General features: G+C 45.0%; 1 protein-coding gene across 1 annotated transcript in view; it reads left to right on the top strand.

Moving 5' to 3' along the window:
- The first annotated feature begins 2,000 nt into the window (after positions 1-2,000).
- Positions 2,001-24,626, top strand: part of LOC141264132 (uncharacterized) — a 35,926-nt gene continuing 13,300 nt past the window's right edge. Inside the window, exons 1-3 of the mRNA XM_073676442.1 lie at positions 2,001-2,195; positions 8,428-8,554; positions 9,306-13,729. Of these exons, the coding sequence (XP_073532543.1) occupies positions 2,145-2,195; positions 8,428-8,554; positions 9,306-13,729 (4,602 nt within the window). The 5' untranslated portion in view covers positions 2,001-2,144. The remainder of the gene's footprint in view (positions 2,196-8,427; positions 8,555-9,305; positions 13,730-24,626) is intronic.

The raw sequence follows: 24,626 nt of genomic DNA, 5'->3' as shown, positions 1-24,626 counted from the left end.
TACACAGCTCAGCAGACAGTATCACACAGGATAGGATTAGATACACGGCTCAGCAGACAGTATCACACAGGAGAGGATTAGATACACGGCTCAGCAGACAGTATCACACAGGATAGGATTAGATACACGGCTCAGCAGACAGTATCACACAGGAGAGGATTAGATACACGGCTCAGCAGACAGTATCACACTGGATAGGATTAGATACACAGCTCAGCAGACAGTATCACACAGGAGAGGATTAAATACACAGCTCAGCAGACAGTATCACACTGGATAGGATTAGATACACAGCTCAGCAGACTGTATCACACAGGATAGGATTAGATACACGGCTCAGCAGACAGTATCACACAGGAGAGGATTAGATACACGGCTCAGCAGACAGTATCACACAGGATAGGATTAGATACACAGCTCAGCACACAGTATCACACAGGATAGGATTAGATACACGGCTCAGCAGACAGTATCACACAGGATAGGATTAGATACACGACTCAGCAGACAGTATCACACAGGATAGGATTAGATACACGGCTCAGAAGACAGTATCACACAGGATAGGATTAGATACACAGCTCAGCAGACAGTATCACACAGGATAGGATTAGATACACTCCTCAGCAGACAGTATCACACAGGATAGGATTAGATACACGGCTCAGCAGACAGTATCACACAGGATAGGATTAGATACACTCCTCAGCAGACAGTATCACACAGGATAGGATTAGATACACGGCTCAGCAGACAGTATCACACAGGATAGGATTAGATACACTCCTCAGCAGACAGTATCACACAGGAGAGGATTAGATACACGGCTCAGCAGACAGTATCACACTGGATAGGATTAGATACACAGCTCAGCAGACAGTATCACACAGGATAGGATTAGATACACGGCTCAGCAGACAGTATCACACAGGATAGGATTAGATACACGGCTCAGCAGACAGTATCACACAGGATAGGATTAGATACACGGCTCAGCAGACAGTATCACACTGGATAGGATTAGATGCACAGCTCAGCAGACAGTATCACACAGGAGAGGATTAGATACACGGCTCAGCAGACAGTATCACACAGGAGAGGATTAGATACACGGCTCAGCAGACAGTATCACACTGGATAGGATTAGATACACAGCTCAGCAGACTGTATCACACAGGATAGGATTAGATACACGGCTCAGCAGACAGTATCACACAGGAGAGGATTAGATACACTCCTCAGCAGACAGTATCACACAGGATAGGATTAGATACACGGCTCAGCAGACAGTATCACACAGGATAGGATTAGATACACTCCTCAGCAGACAGTATCACACAGGATAGGATTAGATACACGGCTCAGCAGACAGTATCACACAGGATAGGATTAGATACACAGCTCAGCAGACAGTATCACACAGGAGAGGATTAGATACACGGCTCAGCAGACAGTATCACACAGGATAGGATTAGATACACGGCTCAGCAGACAGTATCACACAGGAGAGGATTAGATACACAGCTCAGCACACAGTATCACACAGGATAGCATTAGATACACGGCTCAGCAGACAGTATCACACAGGAGAGGATTAGATACACGGCTCAGCAGACAGTATCACACAGGATAGGATTAGATACACAGCTCAGCAGACAGTATCACACAGGATAGGATTAGATACACAGCTCAGCAGACAGTATCACACAGGATAGGATTAGATACACAGCTCAGCAGACAGTATCACACAGGATAGGATTAGATACACGGCTCAGCAGACAGTATCACACAGGATAGGATTAGATACACTCCTCAGCAGACAGTATCACACAGGAGAGGATTAGATGCCACACATCTGCACAATAACCAGATACTAATTGTTGTCATTTGTCCTTTTCTCTTTCACAATTGAAGTACACATAGCAGCCACCAGGGGGCGCAGACCTGAGGACTCTGGGAATTGTAGTTTTCCAGATTTAATGGGATATCAGGAAGTGGACAGCTGTGTGGAAGCAGTGCATGCTGGGAGGAGGCTGTAATCCTGGGCTCTGTACTATGCATAGCATTTAACCCTTGTACTGCAGTGTACGGAGCAGCAGAGGTGACACAGACACCCTGCAGCTTCCTGCTCCCATGTCACACAGATGTCACTCCACAGCATCCCAGCCCCTGGCATCACTATGACCCCTGGGCAGGTAGGTACTCATGGTTGTTTCTTTTCACCTTACTGTCCAATAACCGGGGGATTATATTATATATTACTCAACCATTAATCCGTAATAATAACTGATGTCTGGTAGTAAAGCATTACATCAGTGGCCATAGATAACGACCAATGATGAGCCGCTGCCAGCACATCAATTCTTACATTAATGGCACCGACTGAACTCCATTATTGATAATTATACAATTTATATAAAGAACAATCCTACATAACGAGATTGTTCATAGATTACACTGCTAATCCCGTATTGATACTGAGTTACATCCTGTATTATACCCCAGAGCTGCACTCACTATTCTGCTGGTGCAGTCACTGTGTACATACATTACATTACTGATCCTGAGTTACCTCCTGTATTATACTCCAGAGCTGCACTCACTATTCTGCTGGTGCAGTCACTGTGTACATACATTACATTACTGATCCTGAGTTACATCCTGTATTATACTCCAGAGCTTCACTCACTATTCTGCTGATGCAGTCACTGTGTACATACATTACATTACTGATCCTAAGTTACATCCTGTATTATACTCCAGAGCTGCACTCACTATTCTGCTGGTGGAGTCACTGTGTGCATACATTACATTACTGATCCTGTACTGATCCTGAGTTACATCCTGTATTATACTCCAGAGCTGCACTCACTATTCTGCTGGTGCAGTCACTGTGTACATACATTACATTACTGATCCTGAGTTACATCCTGTATTATACCCCAGAGCTGCACTCACTATTCTGCTGGTGCATTCACTGTGTACATACATTACATTACTGATCCTGAGTTACATCCTGTATTATACTCCAGAGCTGCACTCACTATTCTGCTGGTGCAGTCACTGTGTACATACATTACAATACTGATCCTGAGTTACCTCCTGTATTATACTCCAGAGCTGCACTCACTATTCTGCTGGTGCAGTCACTGTGTACATACATTACATTACTGATCCTGAGTTTCCTCCTGTGTTATACCCCAGAGCAGCACTCACTATTCTGCTGGTGCAGTCACTGTATACATACATTACATTACTGATCCTGAGTTACATCCTGTATTATACCCCAGAGCTGCATTCACTATTCTGCTGGTGCAGTTACTGTGTAAATACATTACATTACTGATCCTGAGTTACATCCTGTATTATACTCCAGAGCTGCACTCACTATTCTGCTGGTGCAGTCACTGTGTAAATACATTACATTACTGATCCTGAGTTACCTCCTGTATTATACTCCAGATCTGCACTCACTATTCTGCTGGTGCAGTCACTGTGTACATACATTACATTACTGATCCTGAGTTACATCCTCTATTATACTCCAGAGCTGCACTCACTATTCTGCTGGTGTAGTCACTGTGTACATACATTACATTACTGATCCTGAGTTACACCCTGTATTATACTCCAGAGCTGCACTCACTATTCTGCTGGTGCAGTCACTGTGTACATACATTACATTACTGATCCTGAGTTACATCCTGTATTATACTCCAGAGCTGCACTCACTATTCTGCTGGTGTAGTCACTGTGTACATACATTACATTACTGATCCTGAGTTACATCCTCCAGAGCTGCACTCACTATTCTGCTGGTGCAGTCACTGCGTACATACATTACATTACTGATCCTGAGTTACATCCTGTATTATACTCCAGAGCTGCACTCACTATTCTGCTGGTGCAGTCACTGTGTACATACATTACATTACTGATCCTGAGTTACATCCTTTATTATACTCCAGAGCTGCACTCACTATTCTGCTGGTGCAGTCACTGTGTACATACATTACATCACTGATCCTGAGTTACATCCTGTATTATACTCCAGAGCTGCACTCACTATTCTGCTGGTGCAGTCACAGTGTACATACATTACATCACTGATCCTGAGTTACATCCTGTATTATACTCCAGAGCTGCACTCACTATTCTGCTGGTGCAGTCACAGTGTACATACAGTTATGTGAAAAAGTTTGGGCACCCCTATTAATCTTAAGCTTAATGTTTTATAAAAATTGGTGTTTTTACAACAGCTCTTTCAGTTTGATATATGTATTAACTGTTGGGCAGAGTAATGTTTCTGCCTTGAAATGAAGTTTATTGTACTAACAGAAAATGTGCAATCTGCATTCAAACAAAATTTGACAGGTGCACAAGTATGGGCACCCTTATCATTTTCTTGTTTTAAATACTCCTACCTACTTTTTACAGACTTGCTAAAGCATTTTTTTTTGTTTTGTAACCTCATTGAGCTTTGAACTTCATAGCCAGGTGTATGCAATCATGAGAAAAGCTACTTAAAGTGGCCACTTGCAAGTTGTTCTCCTGTTTGAATCTCCTCTGAAGAGTGGCATCATGGGCTCCTCAAAACAACTGTCAAATGATCTGAAAACAAAGATTATTCAACATAGTTGTTAAGGGGAAGGATACAAAAAGCTGTCTCAGAGATTTAACCTGTCAGTTTCCACTGTGAGGAACATGGTAAGGAAATGGAAGAACACAGGGACAGTTCTTGTTAAGGCCAGAAGTGGCAGGCCAAGAAAAACATCAGAAAGGCAGAGAAGAAGAATGGTGAGATCAGTCAAGGACAATCCTCAGACCACCTCCAGAGAGCTGCAGCATCAACTTGCTGCAGATGGTGTCACTGTGCATTGGTCAACTATACAACGCACTTTGCACAAGGAGAAGCTGTATGGGAGAGTGATGCGAAAGAAGCCGTTTCTGCAAGCACGCCACAAACAGAGTCGGCTGAGGTATGCAAAAGCACATTTGGAGAAGCCAATTTCTTTTTGGAAGAAGGTCCTGTGGACTGATGAAACCAAGATTGAGTTGTTTGGTCATACAAAAAGGCGTTATGCATGGCGGCAAAAAAACACAGCATTCCAAGAAAAACACTTGCTACCCACAGTAAAATTTGGTGGAGGTTCCATCATGCTTTGGGGCTGTGTGGTCAATGCCGGCACCGGGAATCTTGTTAAAGTTGAGGGACGCATGGATTCCACTCAGTATCAGCAGATTCTTGACTATAATGTTCAAGAATCAGTGACAAAGTTGAAGTTACGCAGGGGATGGATCTTTCAGCAAGACAATGATCCAAAACACCGCTCCAAATCTACTCAGGCATTCATGCAGAGGAACAATTACAATGTTCTGGAATGGCCATCCCAGTCCCCAGACCTGAATATCATTGAACATCTGTGTGGTCTTTTGAGGAGGGCTGTCCATGCTCGGCGACCATCAAACTTAACTGAACTGGAATTTTGTAAAGAGGAATGGTCAAAAATACCTTCATCCAGGATCCAGGAAATCATTAAAAGCTACAGGAAGCGACTAGAGGCAAAAGGAGGATCTACTAAATATTAATGTCACTTTTCTGGTGCACATTTTCTGTTAGTACAATAAACCTCATTTCAAGGCAGAAACATTACTGTGTCCAACAGTTATTACATATATCAAACTGAAATAGCTGTTGCAAAAACACCAATTTTTATAAAACATTAAGCTTAAGATTAATAGGGGTGCCCAAACTTTTTCATATAACTGTACATTACATCACTGATCCTGAGTTACATCCTATATTATACTCCAGAGCTGCACTCACTATTCTGCTGGTGCAGTCACAGTGTACATACATTACATCACTGATCCTGAGTTACATCCTGTATTATACTCCAGAGCTGCACTCACTATTCTGCTGGTGCAGTCACAGTGTACATACATTACATTACTGATCCTGAGTTACATCCTGTATTATACTCCAGAGCTGCACTCACTATTCTGCTGGTGCAGTCACTCTGTACATACATTACATTACTGATCCTGAGTTATATCCTTTATTATACTCCAGAGCTGCACTCACTATTCTGCTGGTGCAGTCACTGTGTACATACATTACATTACTGATCCTGAGTTACCTCCTGTATTATACTCCAGAGCTGCACTCACTATTCTGCTGGTGCAGTCACTGTGTACATACATTACATCACTGATCCTGAGTTACCTCCTGTATTATACTCCAGAGCTGCACTCACTATTCTGCTGGTGCAGTCACTGTGTACATACATTACATTACTGATCCTGAGTTACCTCCTGTATTATACTCCAGAGCTGCACTCACTATTCTGCTGGTGCAGTCACTGTGTACATACATTACATTACTGATCCTGAGTTACATCCTGTATTATACTCCAGAGCTGCACTCAATATTCTGCTGGTGCAGTCACTGTTTGTTCAGTCATTACCAAACATATAGAAGGATTGCAAACCCAAATCATCATCTCATATTCTTTATACTGCCATCTAGGGCAAAAATCCAAGCAAAGAAGCAACGAATTCTAAATCTAAAAATTGCTCAGACGAGATAAGTTTATATCGTGCAATGAAGTCATTAAATTTTATTGAATAATCAAAACACCCAAAAAACACAAATCATAATACACGACATATACATATGTATACATAAACACAGAACAGTTTAAAAAGCAACAAGGTGTATGCAGGATAAGATATAGATAGTATGCAGGACACAGGTGAGGAACATCAGGTCAGTGATCTTAATCAGAAGTAGGTAGCACTGAGCCACTTCAATAGATATAAAAAAGCACAGCAGTAACATTATGTCACTATAAAGTGCAAATGCAAATTCAGGATATAAATAATTTAAAGTGACTCCGTGCTTAAACTAATATCAGGTCACCGGCCAAACAAAATGCAAATACGGATTTATTCAGGTCAAGGTGTCTTTAGTGTTTAGGCAAATATTGATTCTATGGCCAGACAACAAAATAGATGAATAGTCATATGAAAGTGGCATGGTGTTAGTGTCCGCTTAACAGGTGATCAAATCTCAATAGAGATATACATGGTCGCAGCATGAATTCGTCTATACATATAAAGTGCAATGCACATAAAGTAACAAAGTAGAACAATAGCTTATAACCATGGATATTGCATCAAAAACATCACATGAAATACCTGGATTCATGCTGCAAACACCAGGTGTAATGAAAATCCACACTCCAACGCGCGTTTCACAAGTATGCTTCACTCCCTGAACACTAAAGACACCCTGACCTGAATAAATCCGTATTTGCATTTTGTTTGGCCAGAGACCTAATATTAGTTTAAGCACGGAGTCACTTTAAATTATTTATATCCTGAATTTGCATTTGCACTTTATAGTGACATAATGTTACTGCTGTGCTTTTTTATATCTATTGAGGTGGCTCAGGGCTACGTACTTCTGATTAAGATCACTGACCTGATGTTCCTCACCTGTGTCCTGCATACTATCTATATCTTATCCTGCATACACCTTGTTGCTTTTTAAACTGTTCTGTGTTTATGTATACATATGTATATGTCGTGTATTATGATTTGTGTTTTTTGATTATTCAATAAAATTTAATGACTTCATTGCACGATATAAACTTATCTTGTCCGAGCAATTGTTACATTTAGAACTGTTTGTTCAGTGTCTGTACATATCTTGATCTGTGATTTGCATTTTCGGACCTGCTATATTTACATCTGGGTCTGTACAGTCTTTTCTTGTGGGAATAACTCGCTGGTTGTTGCATTTTCTGATTATCATAAGATTAGAAAAAAAAGTTGGATCCTGCTCTTTCTGCAACGGTCATGCCTGCAGATGATGGCGCCTGCTGATGATGGCGCCTGCTGATGATGGCGCCTGCAGATGATGGCGCCTGCTGATGATGGCGCCTGCAGATGATGGCGCCTGCAGATGATGGCGCCTGCTGATGATGGCGCCTGCTGATGATGGCGCCGACATCTCACTATAATTCATGTAGAAATATATTACGGCTGACCAAACCCGCAAATCTTTATCCTCCGGTGCTCAGAGCCGAGAGGAAAAGCAAAGAGACCGGCGCTCCGTCTTCCAGTTTATTTTCTGAATAATGTAAGACTCTATATAGACACAAATGTGCCGACTTCTGATGCTTTTACAGCTATGAATAAGGAGATGTAATTTGTGACGTGCGTCAGTGTCGGCACATTCGTGTCACTATGTGGCCTTATATCACCGATCTCTTTCTCACAATATCCTAATATTTTGTGTCACTTTATCTGTGGATTAAACATAGAAGTTTCCGCTGCTGATTAGGAATTGCCCATCTCTATTCATACTCTATGTTCACCAATTAGCAGTGTCCAAAACTCATTCACAATTCTTTATTTCAGATTTCTGTAAACTTTAACGATGTAGCAGTATATTTCTCGAAAGAAGAGTGGCGCCATCTTGAGGAGTGGCAGAAAACCCTGTACATGGAGGTCATGCAGGAAAACCTGGAAATCTTGCTTTCATTGGGTAAGGATGGCATCCGAAGGCAGAAGTCTGGATTAGATAGGAATGGTACAAATAAAGCCGGAGGAACTGGTAGAGTGGAGGCCATGCTTAAATTAGTGGGAAACTGGTCGAGTGGAGGCCATGCTTAAATTGGTGGGAAACTGGTCGAGTGGAGGCCATGCTTAAATTAGTGGGAAACTGGTCGAGTGGAGGCCATGCTTAAATTAGTGGGAAACTGGTCGAGTGGAGGCCATGCTTAAATTAGTGGGAAACTGGTCGAGTGGAGGCCATGCTTAAATTAGTGGGAAACTGGTTCGAGTGGAGGCCATGCTTAAATTAGTGGGAAACTGGTCGAGTGGAGGCCATGCTTAAATTAGTGGGAAACTGGTCGAGTGGAGGCCATGCTTAAATTAGTGGGAAACTGGTCGAGTGGAGGCCATGCTTAAATTAGTGGGAAACTGGTTCGAGTGGAGGCCATGCTTAAATTAGTGGGAAACTGGTCGAGTGGAGGCCATGCTTAAATTAGTGAGAAACTGGTCGAGTGGAGGCCAAGATTGAATTATAAGCAAATAATAAAGTGATTCAGGAGGTAATGTAGAGCGGAGGCCATGCTGGAACTGGTAAGGGGCTAGAAGAGTTGAGGCTTTAATTGGTATCCTAGAAGTCAACATCTAAGCGACTATATATAAGGATTTAAATAATTTTCACATTTTCTCATGTCGTTAAATAAATATTACATTTCCATTAACGACTTTCTGTTTTTTTTTTCCAGAAGACATTTTCCTGCATTATAGTAAAATCAATGAAAATACCTCTACATTCTCCAGTAATTCAGTAAGGAGGAAATCGCGAAGACCTCAAAAGAATGATCAAGACGCACAAAATGTGAGCAGTTGCTACAAGAAGTATTGCCATGGTGTCTTAGAAGAAGTCCACCACAAGTGCTCCCAGTGTCAAGAAGTTTTTTATAGCTGGTCCCTTCTCGTTGACCATAAGATGAATCGCCACAGAAGCAAACCACAGTCCACTCCTGATGACAAGGAGGTCATCTCCAATCTTCAGAACACAAGATACAATGACTGGAGAACTTTCGATACCCATGAGAATTTGAATTGGGGAACATGCACAACGAAGACCCAAAAAGATGACCAAAAGCTAACAAAAAGTTACGACACTCAGAAGAGAACCAGGCTTCAGAACTTAGAAAAAGAGAAGAGTTTCAGTAAATGTGTGCATTGTTCTAAGGTATTCACCGACCTCAGTCTTCTGGCCGAGCATGAAAAATCACACCAGGAAAACAAGACCTTTACATGTCCTGACTGTGGGAAAACCTTCATTAGGAAGTCCATACTTAAGCTTCATCGGAGGACGCACACAGGAGAGCGGCCGTTTGCTTGTACTGACTGCGGGAAACGTTTCAGTCAGAGATTTAACCTTGTGATCCATCAGAGGATTCACACAGGAGAGAAGCCGTATAGATGTCCTACTTGTGAAAAAAGCTTCCGCTACAAGCCTGCTCTTGTCAGGCATGAAAAAGAAGGAAAGTGTGTTAAGAGTATGCCAAAAACACAAATAATGATGGAGAATAAGATCCCTGGACATCTTCCACAAAGAGCTGCCTCTTCAGATCTTAAGCCTACTGTACAAAGAGAACATGCTCCTTCATGTCCTCCAACTGATCAATCATCGGTGAATTCCAGGCATGATACAGTAGATCTCAAACTTCATCTATCAAAGCTTAGACCATTGTCGTCCCTGAAGAAATTGAACAGCAATTTACCAGATGTTGAAGACTCTTCAGCTGCACCTTCTTCCTTTCATCATCGGAAAAGCACTAAACGTCCCTCATCTACATCTATCATGTCCCATGACTTGAGAATGAAATCTCCGTCAACCTTGACACATGATAAATCAAATATAAAGACTCTCTTGGCTTTACCCCCTACTATGTGTCCTCCATTTGGTAATATAATCCCTTTAGCCACTACTTCTCCCATCTACAGTGTTTTAAGTAGCAGACATCCCACTGTCTCACATTCCTCCATTAGTCACTCATTGGATACTAAGCAATCATTGGCCTCCTCTTCCCTTGTCAGTCATTCATTGGTTGCTAAGCCTCCATTGGCCTCCCCTTCCTCCATCAGTCACTCATTGAATAATAAGCAATCATTGGCCTCTCCTTCCTCCATCAGTCACTCATTGGATACTAAGCAATCTTTGGCCTCCCCTTCCCTTGTCAGTCATTCATTGGATGCTAAGCCTCCATTGGCCTCACCTTCCTCCATCAGTCACTCATTGAATAAAAAGCAATCATTGGCCTCACCTTCATCCATCAGTCACTCATTGAATAAAAAGCAATCATTGGCCTCACCTTCCTCCATCAGTCACTCATTGAATAATAAGCCTCCATTGGCCTCTCCTCCCTCCATCAGTCACTCATTGGATACTAAGCAATCATTGGCCTCCCCTTCCCTTGTCAGTCATTCATTGGATGCTAAGCCTCCATTGGCCTCACCTTCCTCCATCAGTCACTCATTAGATACTAAGCAATCATTGGCCTCCCCTTCCTCCATCAGTCATTCATTGGATACTAAGCAATCATTGGCCTCCCCTTCCCTTGTCAGTCATTCATTGGATGCTAAGCCTCCATTGGCCTCACCTTCCTCCATCAGTCACTCATTGAATAATAAGCAATCATTGGCCTCACCTTCCCTTGTCAGTCATTCATGGGATATTAAGCCACCATTAGCTTCATCACCCTCTGTCAGTCATTTATGGGATGCTAAGCCTCCATTGGCTTCACCTTCCTCTATAAGTCATTTATTGAATACAAAGGCTTCATTGGCCTCCCCTTCCTCCATCAGTCACTCATTGGATACTAAGCAATCATTAATGGCCTCACCTTCCTCCATCAGTCATTCATTGGATACTAAGCAATCATTAATGGCCTCACCATCCTCTATCAGTCGTTCATTGAATGTTAAGCCTCCTTTGGCCTCTCCTCCCTCCATGAGAGTTTTGTTGACATCACCTTCCTCCAAGAAAAATTTACTAGATACTAAGCCTCCTTTGGCCTCACATTCTATTATTAATCATTCATTAGATGCTAAACGTCCATTGGTCTCTCCTTCTTCCATCAGTCATTCATTGGATATTAAGCAACCATTGGCCTCACCTTCTTCTCTCGGTCATTCATTGGCCTCACCTTCCTCCATCAGTCATTCAATGGATATTAAGCAACCACTGGCCTCACCTTCCTCTATCGGTCATTCATTGGCCTCACCTTCCTCCATCAGTCATTCAATGGATATTAAGCAACCACTGGCCTCACCTTCTGCTCTCGGTCATTCATTGGCCTCACCTTCCTCCATCAGTCATTCAATGGATATTAAGCAACCATTGGCCTCACCTTCCTCTATCGGTCATTCATTGGCCTCACCTTCCTCCATCAGTAATTTATTAAAGGCTAACCCTCTGTCAGATAAGAAATTAACTTTAGCCTCAAGTTCTTCAAGACATAATTCACCAGCTACAAAGCATCTCCAAACCACATCATCCTACACCATTTACCAATCAACTAAAATCTCTACATTACCTTCCTCCACTTTTTCTTGTAACCTGGATGGAAGACTATCCTCTGCTAGATATCTTCCATCAGGTGTAAAATGTCAATTATCATCCATGATCTCATGTTCACAAGCCTCCGACATGAAATATGCCTCTTCCCATGATGATACATCTGGCATCAAATGCTCTTCATCAGTAAATTCCTCCAACCAACCATCTTTCATTAAGGAATCTCCGACTAAACCTTCATTGCCATTATCTCTAACTTCTCAATCGCCTAGTAATAAGCTTCCTAAACCACCTACTTCCATTGGCCCATTGACCCATACTATAACATCCCCATCACAAACCAGTTCACAAAGCCTAATTGAGAAACCATTTAAATGTAGTCAATGCAAAAAAGCGTTTATCCACCAGAATCAATTGATGGAACATGAGAAATCCCACACCGGATCACGAAATACTTGCCCAGAATGTAATAAGAGTTTCATTAGAAAATCCACCCTCATTCTTCACAAAAGGACTCACACAGGAGAAAAGCCTTATGTCTGCACAGAATGTGGGAGAAGGTTCAGCCAACGATTCAATCTTGTGGTTCACCAACGAATACATACAGGAGAAAACCCATATGTATGCACAGAATGTTGTAAATCCTTCCGATACCGGACAGGTCTTCTTCGTCATCAGAGGCATGGGCCATGTACAAAAAAGCCACCATTAGAAAAACCTTCTGCTAACTTACGCTTTCCACAGTCAACCCCTACAACAGATAGGTCATTTGAGTCTCCAGCTGCTTCTCAGGGATCTCAAAATGTTTGTAGCGATGAACTTCCAGATTTAACAAAAAAGATTAGAAGAGAACCATCACAGGAGAGTTTGCAAGGTATCCCACGTAAGACATCTCCATTGGGCGGACATGTCAAGTCAAATCGAGCTCTGTTTTCAATACTCGGAAACTCGGCCACTAAAAGGACCACACGGCAGAAATCCTATAAGGTTAATATTAAGTTGAAGCCTTTGGGCACTAACGAACCATTTAAAGGCACCAATACACTTTATTCTACTCTTCGATCTTCTGTTGAATCCTCGTTTGTTTCTCATAATCCAAAATTTCTTAGCCACGGCCCAAACAATGTTATATCTCCACACAGTCCGCCTGTGGTCCACCACCTGCATGACCAAGGACCAAAGTCCATATTTTTGAATAAAATAGAATTCAAGAACGTTGATGATAGTTCTTCAGCCTGTGTCTTAGATCGTCAGATATCTGTTGATACCAGATTAAGAACAGAAAAAAAACAATATAAATGTGAGCATTGTAAGAAATGTTTTTCCCAGTTAGACCAGTATGTGGAACATCAGACGGTGCACACCAGTGGCCGCCACAGGTGCACCATGTGCAACAAAGTCTTCAGCAAAGCCTCCCAACTTGTCCTTCACCAGAGGACTCACACCGGAGAGAAGCCGTATTCCTGCGGGAAATGTGACAAACAGTTTAGTCAGAAGTTTAATCTTGTCGTCCATCAGCGAATCCACACGGGGGAGAAACCATTTCGATGTACAGACTGCAACAAAACATTCCGCTATCAGACGGGTCTTCACAGACACCAAAAATATGACCTGTGTTCATGACAAAAGGGAAGACTGGAAACCAAAAACATTTATAGATTATTTATTGGAAACATTTTACCAGTCTTTCCACGGGGAAGGAGGTGCCCTTTTCTCAGGGATATTTGCAAGTTTCCTGCAATTCAGTAAATTAAAGGTGTTCTGTGCTTTTATTGCCGTTCCTTGAATTCATTTTTTTTTTTTTTCATTTTAGGAATCATAAACTGTGAAAGTATAATTCATGTCATTACATAAGGGGTCAAGCCATAGTACAGTGCTGGCCAAAAGTATTGGCACCCCTGCAATTCTGTCAGATAATACTCAGTTTCTTCCTGAAAATGATTGCAATCACAAATTCTTTGGTATTATCTTCATTTAATTTGTCTTCAATGTAAAAACACAAAAAGAATTGTCCTAAAGCCAAATTGGATATAATTCCACACAAAAGTTAAAAAAGGGGGTGGACAAAAGTATTGGCACTGTTTGAAAAATCATGTGATGCTTCTCTAATTCATGTAATTAACAGCACCTGTAACTTACCTGTGGCACCTAACAGGTGTTGGCAATAACTAAATCACACTTGCAGCCAGTTAACATGGATTAAAGTTGCCTCAACCTCTGTCCTGTGTCCTTGTGTGACCACATTGAGCATGGAGAAAAGAAAGAAGACCAAAGAACTGTCTGAGGACTTGAGAAACCAAATTGTGAGGAAGCATGAGCAATCTCAAGGCTACAAGTCCATCACCAAAGACCTGAATGTTCCTGTGTCTTCCGTGCGCAGTGTCATCAAGAAGTGTAAAGCCCATGGCACTGTGGCTAACCTCCCTAGATGTGGACGGAAAAGAAAAATTGACGAGAGATTTCAACGCAAGATTGTGCAGATGGTGGATAAAGAACCTCGACTAACATCCAAACAAGTTCAAGCTGCCCTGCAGTCCGAGGGTACAACAGTGTCAACCCGTACTATCCGTCGGCGTCTGAATGAAAAGGGACTGTATGGTAGGATACCCAGGAAGACCCCACTTGTTACCCCGAGACATAAAAAAGCCAGGCTGGAGTTTGCCAAAACTTACCTGAGAAAGCCTAAAACGTTTTGGAAGAATGTTCTCTAGTCAGATGAGACAAAAGTAGAGCGTTTTGGGAAAAAGCATCAACATAGAGTGTACAGGAAAAAAAAAAGAGGCATTCAAAGAAAAGAACACGGTCCCTACAGTCAAACATGGCGGAGGTTCCCTGATGTTTTGGGGTTGCTTTGCTGCCTCTGGCACTGGACTGCTTGACCGTGTGCATGGCATTATGAAGTCTGAAGACTACCAACAAATTTTGCAGCATAATGTAGGGCCCAGTGTGAGAAAGCTGGGTCTCCCTCAGAGGTCATGGGTCTTCCAGCAGGACAATGACCCAAAACACACTTCCAAAAGCACTATAAAATGGTTTGAGAGAGAGCACTGGAGACTTCTAAGGTGGCCAGCAATGAGTCCAGACCTGAATCCCATAGAACACCTGTGGAGAGATCTCAAAATGGCAGTTTGGAGAAGGCACCCTTCAAATATCAGGGACCTGGAGCAGTTTGCCAAAGAAGAATGGTCTACAATTCCAGCAGAGCATTGTAAGAAACTCATTGATGGTTACCGGAAGTGGTTGTTCGCAGATATTTTGGCTAAAGGTTGTGCAACCAACTATTAGGCTGAGGGTGCTAATACTTTTGTCCGGCCCATTTTTGGAGTTTTGTGTGAAATGATCAATGATTTGATTTCTGCTTCATTCTCTTTTGTGTTTTTTCCTTGCAAGCAAATTAAATGAAGATAATAAGACCAAAGAATTTGTGATTGCCATCATTTTCAGGAAGAAACTGAGTATTATCTGACAGAATTGCAGGGGTGCCAATACTTTTGGCCACCACTGTATGTCTTCGTGGCATAGCAAATCGGATTTTGTATGCACAACCGCATTTCCAAAAAGTTGGAACTTTGTGTAAAATGTATGGGAGATATGAATGCAATGATCTGGAAATCTCTTATCGCCATATTTTACTAACAGCAGAACCTAGAACAGATAAGATGTTGAACGTTGGACATTTTTTTCCTTTTCATTTGAATAAATTATAACTAAAAATTCAGATCAGTTGTGCCCGCGCTGTGTCCACCATTGTGCGGTGTCCCCTATTTTATCTACATTAGTATGTAAATGTCGGGGAAGTTGGGAGACAATTGCTGGAGTTTTGGGAAAAGAACGTTGTCCCTTTCTTGTCTGTCAAATTCTCGTTGCTCCATAGTTCGGGGTCTTTGCCAGATTTTTGGTTTCATAATACACCAAGTGTTTTTGGTGGATGGTCCAGACTGCAGGCGGCAGGTTCATCCCCCGGACTCTTCTTCTGTGCTGTGTGATGGAGGCAGGATGTGGTTCACCATTGTTCTGCTGAAATGTATAAAGTCTTCCCTGAGGTCCCAATGGAGCAGATATTGTTCGAACTCCTCTATATAATGCTCAGCATTGATGGCGCCTTTCATAAGTGCACTGCCCCTGCCATAAGCACTAATGCCCACGATACATCAGAGATGCAGGAACTGTGCGCAGAACCGTTTTCCACTTTGCCTTCCTCCATTATAAATGAGCGTTGGCCGCAGAGAAGACGGCAGCATTTATGAATTGTGCTGATATTTAGCTTCTTTTTATGATGGAGTTTTCACTTACATTTATGCATTGCACGGAGAACTATGATTAAGCAAAATTCATATTTGCCTGTTTTACATTTTTTTTATTGGGAAATTAAATTCGTGGAGAAGTTAATCTCAGTGAATTTAATATTCCTTGTTATGCTCTGGGGTCTCTCCAGACCCTATAGCACAGTATACCTTATAAATAATTTTACTCACCTCACTGCTGACCTATTCGGCCCTTTCGTTCCTTACTGCCACCCATCCGGCCCTCGCTGCATCTTTGGATCGGCATCGGCAGCAGTGAAGTTCCAGACCTCGGTCGCTAGGCCGAAGCTTTTTGGTTTCCTAGGCCCAAGAGGGTTCTGCTAGCAAACAGGAAGCTTCGGCCTAGAGATCAAGTCCAAGGGATTCGATGAGGACCAGGCCGGTGGGGTTAAGGAGCAGAGGGGCTGATGAGGTAAGTATAAGGTTTTTTTTTTTTACATTTTGATGGCTTTTTATGGTTAAAAAAAAATAGCGGCCAGCCGCCATTTTGCTTAATCCGCACGTAAAAGGATTTAAAAAAAATCTGCATTTTGGTGAATGCGGATTTTTGTAAAATTCAAGTAGAATTAAATTCCATTCGAATTCATTCGCTCATCTCTATTCATAGACTATGATTTCTGGATTATTCCTGAGTAGTGTTGAGCGATACCTTCCGATATCGGGAAATATCGGATCGGATTGGATCGGACCGATACCGAAAAAGTATCGGATATCGCCGATTCCGATACCGGAAACCAATGCAAGTCAATGGGACATAAATATCGGAATTAAAATAAACCCTTTCTTTCCTTGTAGGTTATTTCTACATGAAGGAAAACAACTAAGAATAATGTAGAATGTATTGGGGGAGGTGGGGGAGACAATAAAGGCATAGAGGTTTAGCCCAGTCAAATGGAATAGCAGGAATTAATATTTTTTTATTATGTTCTGAGTTACGGAAATATTAACTATGTTAAGTATTTTTATATTTTGTCAGATATTTATGTTTCACTACTTCCATGCTCTTCACCTTCTTTTTTACTTCTCCCACACTTTCTCCTTCATCATCCTCAGCATCTTTTTCATCCACTTCTTCTTCACCTTCTTCTTCTTCACCTTCTTCGTATTATTCTTTTTTTTACATTCTTCATATTCTACTTCTTCATCTTCTTCATATTCTTCTTCTTCATCATATTCTTATTTGTGACAGGCATTCCTGTAGTTGTTATCTATAAAAGGTTGGACATTACACCTTTCGTTCTGCCCGTCACAAAAGATTTACAACAGGATTTGTCCGCGTTCAGTTTGGCCTGCAGCAGCAGGTCTTTTCCAGGGGCACCACGAGGAGGAACGGACTCACCCCCATACACTGCTTAGTCATCTTCTGCTTATAATTTAGATATTATCTTTTGCTCTGATTTTTAGTCTTATGCTTAATGTTCTTCCGCTTTTTGTTCTGCAGCTTCTTGTATTTCTGCTTCTTGGTTTTCTGTCTCTTGTTTTTCTGTATCTTGGTGCTTGTCTTCTCTTCTTTGTCTTCTTGGTCAACTTCTTCAGGGTCATCTTCTTGGTCTTCAGGGTCGTCGTCTTCGGGGGTCCTCGTCTTCGGGGTCCTCGTCTTCTTCGGGTTGGTCTTCTGGGTCCTCGTCTTCGGGGTCCTCGTCTTCTTCGGGGTGGTCTTCAGGGTCCTCGTCTTCTTCGGGGTGGTCTTCAGGGTCCTCGTCTTCTTCGGGGTGGTCTTCAGGGTCCTCGTCTTCAGGGTCATTGTCTTCGGGGTCCTCGTCTTCTTAGGGTTGGTCTTCAGGGTCCTCGTCTTCAGGGTCCTCGTCAGGGAGATCCAGAGTGATTACCAAGAACCATTTCAAAAAGCTTGAACTTGGAAATGTAGCAGAAGGTACAAGAAAGCTGAGGAACTACCGAGGACCAGCTGACGGTACTGGAACCCGGATGGATAGCAGAAGGTACAAGAGCCAATGGAACTACCGAGGACCAGCTGATGTTACTGGAACTCGGTTACTAAGCAGGAGGTACCTGTGCCAGAAAGCACTACCAAGGACCAGCAGACGTTGGTGGAACTTGGATACCGAGAAGGAGGCACCTAATCCAAAGGCACTGCCGAGAACCAGCTGACGGTACTGGAACCCGGATGGGTAGCAGAAGGTACAAGAGCCAATGGAACTACCGAGGACCAGCTGATGTTACTGGAACCCGGATGGGTAGCAGAAGGTACAAGAGCCAATGGAACTACCGAGGACCAGCTGATGTTACTGGAACTCGGTTACTAAGCAGGAGGTACCTGTGCCAGAAAGCACTACCAAGGACCAGCAGACGTTGGTGGAACTTGGATACCGAGAAGGAGGCACCTAATCCAAAGGCACTGCCGAGAACCAGCTGACGGTACTGGAACCCGGATGGGTAGCAGAAGGTACCCATGTAAAAAAAAAAGTTCAAGGCCGCGAGCCGGCCGCAGTTACCAAAACCCACAGTCCTACAGAGGGTGCTTGTCCTATTGGCACTATGGAACCAGCCTTCATTGCCAGATCCCGCAGCCCACATAGGAGTCACCTAAACTGCAGGCACCATAGAGTCGGCTAACCCGACCGCAACACGACAGGACAACGCATTGGAGGCAAAGTGACGTTGACACTACCCGGAAACAGCTGGCGTGCTGTAACCAGGCTGGGCAGGAGGGAGTACCCGTGCCAAAGACACTGCCGAGAACCAGCTGACGGTACTGGAACCCGGATGGGTAGCAGAAGATACAAGAGCAAATGGAACTACCGAGGACCAGCTGACGGTACTGGAACCCGGATGGGTAGCAGAAGGTACAAGAGCCAATGGAACTACCGAGGACCAGCTGATGTTACTGGAACTCGGTTACTAAGCAGGAGGTACCTGTGCCAGAAAGCACTACCAAGGACCAGCAGACGTTGGTGGAACTTGGATACCGAGAAGGAGGCACCTAATCCAAAGGCACTGCCGAGAACCAGCTGACGGTACTGGAACCCGGATGGGTAGCAGAAGGTACCCATGTAAAAAAAAAGTTCAAGGCCGCGAGCCGGCCGCAGTTACCAAAACCCACAGTCCTACAGAGGGTGCTTGTCCTATTGGCACTATGGAACCAGCCTTCATTGCCAGATCCCGCAGCCCACATAGGAGTCACCTAAACTGCAGGCACCATAGAGTCGGCTAACCCGACCGCAACACGACAGGACAACGCATTGGAGGCAAAGTGACGTTGACACTACCCGGAAACAGCTGGCGTGCTGGAACCAGGCTGGGCAGGAGGGAGTACCCGTGCCAAAGACACTGCCGAGAACCAGCTGACGGTACTGGAACCCGGATGGGTAGCAGAAGATACAAGAGCAAATGGAACTACCGAGGACCAGCTGACGGTACTGGAACCCGGATGGGTAGCAGAAGGTACAAGAGCCAATGGAACTACCGAGGACCAGCTGATGTTACTGGAACTCGGTTACTAAGCAGGAGGTACCTGTGCCAGAAAGCACTACCAAGGACCAGCAGACGTTGGTGGAACTTGGATACCGAGAAGGAGGCACCTAATCCAAAGGCACTGCCGAGAACCAGCTGACGGTACTGGAACCCGGATGGGTAGCAGAAGGTACCCATGTAAAAAAAAAGTTCAAGGCCGCGAGCCGGCCGCAGTTACCAAAACCCACAGTCCTACAGAGGGTGCTTGTCCTATTGGCACTATGGAACCAGCCTTCATTGCCAGATCCCGCAGCCCACATAGGAGTCACCTAAACTGCAGGCACCATAGAGTCGGCTAACCCGACCGCAACACGACAGGACAACGCATTGGAGGCAAAGTGACGTTGACACTACCCGGAAACAGCTGGCGTGCTGGAACCAGGCTGGGCAGGAGGGAGTACCCGTGCCAAAGACACTGCCGAGAACCAGCTGACGGTACTGGAACCCGGATGGGTAGCAGAAGATACAAGAGCAAATGGAACTACCGAGGACCAGCTGACGGTACTGGAACCCGGATGGGTAGCAGAAGGTACAAGAGCCAATGGAACTACCGAGGACCAGCTGATGTTACTGGAACTCGGTTACTAAGCAGGAGGTACCTGTGCCAGAAAGCACTACCAAGGACCAGCAGACGTTGGTGGAACTTGGATACCGAGAAGGAGGCACCTAATCCAAAGGCACTGCCGAGAACCAGCTGACGGTACTGGAACCCGGATGGGTAGCAGAAGATACAAGAGCAAATGGAACTACCGAGGACCAGCTGACGGTACTGGAACCCGGATGGGTAGCAGAAGATACAAGAGCAAATGGAACTACCGAGGACCAGCTGACGGTACTGGAACCCGGATGGGTAGCAGAAGGTACAAGAGCCAATGGAACTACCGAGGACCAGCTGATGTTACTGGAACTCGGTTACTAAGCAGGAGGTACCTGTGCCAGAAAGCACTACCAAGGACCAGCAGACGTTGGTGGAACTTGGATACCGAGAAGGAGGCACCTAATCCAAAGGCACTGCCGAGAACCAGCTGACGGTACTGGAACCCGGATGGGTAGCAGAAGGTACCCATGTAAAAAAAAAGTTCAAGGCCGCGAGCCGGCCGCAGTTACCAAAACCCACAGTCCTACAGAGGGTGCTTGTCCTATTGGCACTATGGAACCAGCCTTCATTGGCAGATCCCGCAGCCCACATAGGAGTCACCTAAACTGCAGGCACCATAGAGTCGGCTAACCCGACCGCAACACGACAGGACAACGCATTGGAGGCAAAGTGACGTTGACACTACCCGGAAACAGCTGGCGTGCTGGAACCAGGCTGGGCAGGAGGGAGTACCCGTGCCAAAGACACTGCCGAGAACCAGCTGACGGTACTGGAACCCGGATGGGTAGCAGAAGGTACAAGAGCCAATGGAACTGCCGAGAACCAGCTGGCGGTGCTGGAGCCCAGGGTAAATACTAAAAACAGAAGAGCCAGAGGTGTATTTGGAGGAGGTTTTAAATCCGTACTACAGTGGATGTGGACAAAGCAGGAGAATTTGCCGGACACACAGCTGGGGATCAGCTGACGTTACTGAATCCCAATAACACTGGAGCAAGCGTTGACTGTGCAGACGGCACTTCTGAGCAGCAACTAGCGGTATTGGAGCCCAGGGTAAATACTAAAAACGGAGGAGCCAGAGGTGTAATTGGAGCAAGTTTTAAATAAGTAGCACAGTGAATATGGACAGAGCAGGAGAAATTGCCGTGAACACAGCAGGGGAACAGCTGACGTTACCGAACCCCAATAACACCGCAGCAAGTGTTGACTGTGCAGACGGCACTTCCGAGCGCCAACTGGCGGTGCTGGAGCCCAGGGATAAGAATGAAAACAGAGGAGCCAGAGGTGTAATTCGAGCAACTTTAAAATGTGTAGTACAGTGGATGTGGACAAAGCAGGAGAAATTGCCGTCCGCACAGCAGGAGAACAGCTGACGTTACTGAACCCCAATAACACGGCAGCAAGTGTTGACTGTGCAGACAGCACTTCCGAGCGCCAACTGGCGGTGTTGGAGCCCAGGGTAAATACTAAAAACGGAGGAGCCAGAGGTGTAATTGGAGCAAGTTTTAAATAAGTAGCACAGTGAATATGGACAGAGCAGGAGAAATTGCCGTGAACACAGCAGGGGAACAGCTGACGTTACCGAACCCCAATAACACCGCAGCAAGTGTTGACTGTGCAGACAGCACTTCCGAGCGCCAACTGGCGGTGCTGGAGCCCAGGGATAAGAATGAAAACAGAGGAGCCAGAGGTGTAATTCGAGCAACTTTAAAATGTGTAGTACAGTGGATGTGGACAAAGCAGGAGAAATTGCCGTCCGCACAGCAGGAGAACAGCTGACGTTACTGAACCCCAATAACACGGCAGCAAGTGTTGACTGTGCAGACAGCACTTCCGAGCGCCAACTGGCGGTGTTGGAGCCCAGGGTAAATACTAAAAACGGAGGAGCCAGAGGTGTAATTGGAGCAAGTTTTAAATAAGTAGCACAGTGAATATGGACAGAGCAGGAGAAATTGCCGTGAACACAGCAGGGGAACAGCTGACGTTACCGAACCCCAATAACACCGCAGCAAGTGTTGACTGTGCAGACGGCACTTCCGAGCGCCAACTGGCGGTGCTGGAGCCCAGGGATAAGAATGAAAACAGAGGAGCCAGAGGTGTAATTGGAGCAACTTTAAAATCTGTAGTAGTGAGAATGTGGACAGAGCAGGAGAAATTGCCGTCCGCACAGCAGGGGAACAGCTGACGTTACTGAACCCCAATAACATGGTAGCAAGTGTTGACTGTGCAGACAGCACTTCCGAGCGCCAACTGGCGGTGCTGGAGCCCAGGGATAAGAATGAAAACAGAGGAGCCAGAGGAGTAATTGGAGCAACTTTAAAATGTGTAGTACAGTGGATGTGGACAAATCAGGAGAAATTGCCGTCCGCACAGCAGGAGAACAGCTGACGTTACTGAACCCCAATAACACGGCAGCAAGTGTTGACTGTGCAGACGGCACTTCCGAGCGCCAACTGGCGGTGTTGGAGCTCAGGGATTACAGTTCAGGTGGTAGAAACATGAACAGAACAGGAGACCTGGATACTGTTGCCAACCAATTATTTATTCTGGAAGAGGACTGGCAAATTCATGAGAGATCCAGGCCTTGTTCATTTTGAGAAAAGTAAGCCGGTCAACGTTATCGGAGGATAGTCGCATGCGACGGTCTGTTAGTACACCACCTGCGGCACTAAAGACGCGTTCCGATAATACACTAGCAGCAGGGCAAGCTAGCACCTCCAGTGCATACTGACTAAGCTCTGGCCATGTATCCAGCTTACAGACCCAAAACTTGAAGGGAGAAGAGCCGTCTGGGAGTACACTAAGAGGGCAAGACATGTAGTCTGTCACCATCTGACGGAAACGTTGCCTCCTGCTGACTGGAGCTGTCTGTGATGGTGTAGACATTTGTGGCGGCGGGGACACAAAACTTTGCCACATTTCGGCCATACTGGTCTTGCCTTGTGCTGAGGCGCTGCTTCTGCTCCCTCTTTGTGCAGAGCTTCCTCCACTGCCTCGACGCACTGAGCTGCTTTGTAAAGCACTAGCAGCACTGCTCTCGGTTGGAATGGAGAACATGATGGAATGCACCAGTGCGTCTTGGTACTCCCGCATTTTACGCTCCCGGTTCAATGGTGTTATGAGGCTTTGTAAGTTGTCCCGGTAGCGAGGATCTAGGAGGGTGGACACCCAATAATCAGCCGTGTTGAGAATGTGGGCGATGCGGCGGTCGTTTCTGAGGCACTGCAGCATGAAATCAACCATGTGCTGCAGACTGCCAACTGGCCAAGAAACGCTGTCCCCTGCTTGAGGCGTGATCTCTGCCTGCTCTGCATCACCCCACCCTCGCTCTAGATACTGACTACTAGAGCATTGTGTACCTCCCTCCTCTGGACAGATGTCTTCCTCATCCATTGACTCCTCCTCATCCTCCTCACAAAGTGTCCCCTGCCTAGGCCTTTGTGAGGAACCACGTTGCGCAGACTGTAGAGAAGCAGATGGCATTTGTGACTCCTCATCCTCCACCTCTTCCAAAACCTCGTCCCTTAGTGCTTGCAGTGTTTTTTCAAGCAGGCAGATAAGGGGGATAGTCATGCTGACTAGTGCATCATCTGCACTCGCCATCCGCGTGGAATAATCGAAGGCACGCAAAACGTGGCAAATGTCCTTCATAGAGGCCCACTCAGTGGTGGTGAAGTGTGAACGGCGCGCACTGCGACTTGTTTGCGCCTGCTGCAGCTGGTACTCCATTACTGCTGCCTGCTGCTCACACAACCTCTCCAACATATGTAACGTTGAATTCCACCTGGTGGGTAGGTCACATATGATGCGATGTTCCGGAAGACATAATCGGCGCTGCAGAGCTGCAATGCGTGATCTTGCATTGCTGGAACGCCGCAAGTGAGCGCACTCTATGCGGACCTTGTGAAGCAGTGCATCAAGATCCGGATAGTCCCTCAAAAAACTCTGCACGACCAAGTTGAGCACATGTGCCAGACATGGGATGTGAGTGAGGTTGCCTAGGCCCAGAGCTGCCACCAGATTTCGGCCATTGTCACACACTACCATGCCTGGCTGGAGATTCGCTGGCACAAACCACACGTCACTCTGCTGCTTGATGGCATTCCAGAGCTCCTGCGCTGTGTGGCTTCGATTCCCCAAAGAAATT

Source organism: Phyllobates terribilis, unplaced genomic scaffold (genome assembly GCF_046119375.1).
Source record: "Phyllobates terribilis strain yellow unplaced genomic scaffold, ASM4611937v1 Scaffold_4__5_contigs__length_816908805, whole genome shotgun sequence".
NCBI classification, from domain to species: Eukaryota; Metazoa; Chordata; class Amphibia; order Anura; family Dendrobatidae; genus Phyllobates; species Phyllobates terribilis.
This window is presented reverse-complemented; position numbering and strand designations above follow the sequence as displayed.